General features: G+C 44.5%; 2 protein-coding genes across 2 annotated transcripts in view; both read right to left on the reverse strand.

The window, feature by feature from the left end:
• The window catches only part of LOC115282543 (keratin-associated protein 2-4-like), a 592-nt gene extending 354 nt beyond the window's left edge, over positions 1-238 (reverse strand). The window contains exon 1 of the mRNA XM_029928621.1: positions 41-238. Within this exon, the coding sequence (XP_029784481.1) occupies positions 41-238 (198 nt within the window). The remainder of the gene's footprint in view (positions 1-40) is intronic.
• A 4,731-nt stretch (positions 239-4,969) lies between these two features.
• LOC115281617 (keratin-associated protein 2-4-like) overlaps positions 4,970-5,167 on the reverse strand; it is a 461-nt gene continuing 263 nt past the window's right edge. Inside the window, exon 2 of the mRNA XM_029927032.1 lies at positions 4,970-5,167. This exon is cut by the window's right edge and continues 46 nt beyond it. Within this exon, the coding sequence (XP_029782892.1) occupies positions 4,970-5,167 (198 nt within the window).

Here is a 5,167-nt window from a genome sequence, read left to right on the forward strand (position 1 = left end):
GGCAGCAGCCCTCCTGCAGGGAGCAGGGGTCACAGCACACGGGGCGGCGGCAGGGCTGGCAGATGGGGCGCGTGCAGCGGCTCGTGCAGGTCACGGGGCGGCACACGGTGGTCTGGCAGCTGACGGGGCGGCAGCAGCAGGGGTCGCGGCAGCAGCAGGGCTGGCAGCAGGAGGGCTGGCAGCAGCCTGTCCCGCAGCCTGGGGAGGAGCAGGTGGAGCCACAGCAGGAGCCGCACATGGTGGTGGTCTGGGGCTGGTCTGGGTGGGAGGGGTGAGAGGACTCGGGTGTGGTCAGGTGTGAATGCCTTCCTCCTGCTCTGGGCCCTTTATATACCCTGGCCGGGGGCTGATGACCCGCACAACACAGATCATTTCCTGGAGTTGTGGCTGCCCATTGACCCCTAGATTGGTGGATTCAGTTGCTGAGGCAGCAATTCCATATGGAAGGATGCTTTCCTTTCCACCTGTCTGCTTTCTTCCTTGAAATGAATACTTGATGAATTATATCATCCAAAAAATTACCCATGGAATAACCAACCCTGCAGACCATGCCACGTGACAAGTTGAAAGTGTGAACAATCCATTGTTGACACCATTATACTTTCCTCTTGATCATCGTGTTCACCACCCATGACTCAGTGCAAGACTGTAGTATTCCTGAGGTCACAGGCCTGGTTTCTGATTGACCTTGAGGTGCAGCAAGAATTTTTCAAAAACCAAATGACTCATGAAAGAAGATGTGTACTGGCTGTGCTATGGAAAGAATGGTCCAGTGCTTCTGGAAAACAACACAGTGCTTCACCTCATTTATAAGGGAATAATCACCAGAACCACTAGAATGATATTGTTTAGTAACTCAGTTGGCCTATAAATGAGTCACTTCTAAGACTCTTACTATGTAAACAGCACTATTTATGAGTGGAGAGGGAAAGGGAAGAAAAATAAGTTTCAAGTAGATTCTTATCACCTACTAATTACAAATATCAGGATGGTAAGACAAAGGCAGATAAAGCAATCAAAGGAGAAGACTTTTCATGGGACAAAAAGTTTGAACTAAGTGAGGATTTTATTCATATTATGCATTTTGAATGCCCCTCCCTGAATAAGGTCTTAGAAATAAAATTGAAATTAGGATCGCTCTTTCTTTCTAGATGTGACTATAAGCACTTGTATCAAGTTCTTCAAAACACATTGAAAATATTTATAAAGAAACCAGTTATCTTTCTGTAATAGATGCTTTGGTCTGTTGGCCGAGGGTTTGATTGCTTATAAAGTGTGAAATTGTATTCAGAAAACACCAAGGAAATTAAATGTTCTGATGACTGATAAGATAGCCTTGTCTTTTTCAGCCACAGCTAAGGAAAATAAATTTATAGTTAGGAGGTAGGTTAAGGATGACACTGTCCAAGGGTTACTGATGATTCTCAGACCATGTTTCCTCCAAAGTGTGGTTTGTTTGATATGATCATTAAATTTTTTTAATGTTTATCCATTTTTTGAGAGAGAGACAGGGCACAAGTTGGGGAGGGACAGAGAGAGAGGGAGACACAGAATCTCAAGTAAGCTCCAAGCTCTGAGCTGACAGCTCAGAGTTCGATGTGGGGCTTGAACCCAGGAACTGTGAGATTATGACCTGAGCTGAAGTCGGACACCCAACTGACTGAGCCACTCAGGTCCCCCGATATGATCATTTTTAAAATACACTCCTTGGTCTGCATAGGTCTACTCCTTGAACACCTTTGAGTTTGTGACCCATCATGGTCCTTCAAAGTTTTTGGAAGGCCAGATTTGTGAAATGATTTCTCTGAAGTTATGCAGGTAAAAGAGTGGCAAAGCATTGACAGTAGTGTGGTCTTCTGTTGAGTATAAACACTGATGAATGACATAGTCTTTTCTAACTCTGTTACTTCAAACCAGTGAACAGGTAGTAGTAGTTATCAAAACTTCTATCTAGTGAAATATAATGGGAACTTGCTTGATTTATGATTTAGTGTATTGTTATTTGGCTTAGAATATAAACAGTGATTCAAGTGTTAGGTATAGAAACATGTCTGTAAACTCACTGTGTCTGTTAACTAACAAAAATGACAGAATACTAAGAAATTCTGTGTCCTGAAATCATAGACTGTCAGGAACTTTGCTATTTGAAGCCACATCAGTAAGCATGGAAGTTCCCACTGTTTCCTGGACAGGATCTTGGTCACCTTAATACAGAGAAGCAGTGTCAGTATCCAATCCAGATGCAGAATTTCAGATCAGAGATTTTCAGAAACAACATTCCTCATTTATCTTAACCATTTGGTTTTCAAAGAAAGAGGACTTAAGTCCATGTGACAGCCCAGTCCTCATGTGAATTCTTTTGCACAAACCCCTGTTTTGCTTTGAGTCCATTGAAACACCATTTTGTGTAATTTTACCTTAGCTCTACCATTCTTCAAAATCCTATAAAAAGAACTTTTTCTTTGTTTGGTGGAATGCCCCTGGTCCTTTGCTGTGGCACATTAATAGGCCTAAGCTTGTTGGACAAGAGATTGTCCCTAGTCTGTGTCACATGGACTTTTTTAGTCCTGTTATTTGAATTCCAGATGTTCTGCAAGAGCATAACCGTAAGGGTGGGAGCAAGTAAATGTTAACCACAGTGGTGATAATTTGTGGGATTTTGTGGTTGGATTGAAAAAGTATGCAGTGCTGACAGCTTTTTCTGATGGTGAACCACACCCTCTTCTTCATAGTTTCGTGGGTTGTGTTTTGTTAGGAGCTAGTTTGGAGGCCCCTGGATGTTAGGAAGATATTAAAACTCTGAAAACAGAATGTCCATTCTCTGTTCTGCAAAGTGATCTTTGAAATATCCTCCCATCATAAAAGAGATGAGGGTAGGAAAGAGTGAGGGAGAAAGGCTACGAGGAGGATGGGGAAGCCGAAGAGGGATTCAGACCCTTCTCCCCTACCTAGCAAGTGTGGGGCTTAGAGCTAATATTTGTCCTCTGCCAGGGCCAGTCCCCTCGGCTGTAAAAGGGTGGAATCTTCTGTCCATGACGTTTTCATAGGCTAGATCACAAAATCTGTACAATATGGAAGACAAAAGAAATGGATGTCATTCATTGAAAAGAGAGAATGTTTTAGCTGGAAAAATTCTAGATGATCATGGAATAGGTGGGATTTTTTCCCCCTGGAATTTAACAAATACATATGTTTTTTCCCTAATAATTACCATCTACCTAAAGCCAGGGAAGGCTAACCCAAGTAATTTTACGGCTGAAGTTGTTTGCCTCCTTTGGGTGGTTCAGGGTAGAAGGAAAAGTCCATCAGATACTTGTATTATCTCCATTGCTCCTGACACCAAGCCCTTATTCTTAAATCCTGTAAGCTAGGGCTCTCTCCTGTGCATTAGCCCTTTCATTCTGAGACAGCCTCCATCTGCTGATGGGTTTTTTCTTCCCTCCTTGTTACACTTACGAAACCTTGGGAGTATGCTTTGTTATGTTAGGAATTCTGTTTCTGCCAGTGGATGTGGACTATCTTGAAAAAACAAAAAGCCTTCCCCTTAATCCTCTCCCACTCTCAGTGACATAATATGTCATAAATAGCACATCTTTTGAGCCTTTTTGGTACGGTAATATTCCAGTGTGTAACAAGGAATGTCAGTGAATGGTGCTTGGTAAATATTTGTGTGACAGGCACTTTACATACATAAGATCATTTAACTTTCCCAGCAGCCAGCATTGGTAAGAATTAACTTTCCTGTTTGGCAGCTGAAGAAACCTGAAGGTCAGAGAAGTTAAGTTGTACTGATGCTGAGGATTCTGCCTTAAGTAAAATATCTACATTTTAGAGGTCTTGTCATAAACACAATTGCCTTCTAATTTTGTTTGATTCAATAGAAATCAAGTACCCATCATATTCTAAACAGTGAGCTCAGTACTGGAAGCCAGGATAAGGTGTGGCCTCTTTGTTGGAGGCAGAGAAATAGATCATCTCATTACAATGCATTGTGGGGAAGGAAGCAAGTAGAGGATGCTGTTGGCACATGTTAGCATGTTTGGGGCACCTGGCCTAGCCTCTAGGTGTGTGTGTGTGTGTGTGTGTGTGTGTGTGTGTGTGTGTGTGTGTGTGCATGCGCACATGTCTGTGTGTGCATATGCAGGGGTGCTTGTGTGTAGAGGAGTTAGGACAGAACTATTAGAGAAGACTGAGCTGAAACTTGGAAATGACTCAGTGTTAGGTAGATGAAGAATGTGGAGGGAAAGGGTAGACGAAAAAATACTCCAGATAAAGGAAAGAATATGACAAAAGCAAAGACGTATGGAACTGCTTGGCACGTGCCAGTTACTGTGAGTTCAGTGTTACTTGAAGTGAAACTTAGTGGGAGGTGTTGAGGCATGAACCTGGACATGTGGGTGAAGGACAGGCCCTGGAGCACCTTGTGTGCACAGATTTCCGACCCACGTAAGCAGTCTGAGGACTGGCCTGACCATCCTGCATTACCTTCCAAGGCCCTGTTTCTAGCAGCTCTGCCTTTCTTCCTCTGTCTTCCTCACCTTCTCCATCTCGGCCTCCTCCCTAGTCCTCTGGTCAGCTGTGTACACTCATAAACATGCACTACTGAATGAATCAGGTAGCAGGGAGGTTTATGGGAAAAATTAGTTTATTGAAAACAAGTGAGCAGCACATTACAAAAGAGGAGGAGGAGGAGGGTTTGGGCAGTCTTCAGAGTTCGGGGCGGGTTTGCAGAGTCTGCTCCAAGGATTTTTAAAGAGAGATCTGCCATCCATGGTGTCTTCTGCTGATGGGGACACCTCAGTAGTTGGCTTGAGGATGGTGACGGACATCTGCTTGTGTATCCAACTGGTAGGATGTAAAAATGACTATTGTCACCTTATGAAAAATACGTACTTTTCTTTCTACTTTCTTAAAATGCAGAATAGGCACTTAAGCCTACTGGGTGTGCTAATCTGCAGGGATGATGCGCTTAGCAGCAGCAGGAGGTCCTGCAGGTGGTGCGGCAGGGGGCAGGCTGGCAGCAGGGGGGGCGGCAGCAGGGCGACTGCACAGAGATGGGCTGGCAGCAGGTGGAGGCCCAGCAGCAGGGGCGGCAGACCACGGCCGTGCAGGACGTGGGGCAGCAGCTGATGGGGCGGCAGCAGCCCTCCTGCAGGGAGCAGGGGTC

Source organism: Suricata suricatta, chromosome 17 (assembly GCF_006229205.1).
Source record: "Suricata suricatta isolate VVHF042 chromosome 17, meerkat_22Aug2017_6uvM2_HiC, whole genome shotgun sequence".
Classification (NCBI taxonomy): Eukaryota; Metazoa; Chordata; class Mammalia; order Carnivora; family Herpestidae; genus Suricata; species Suricata suricatta.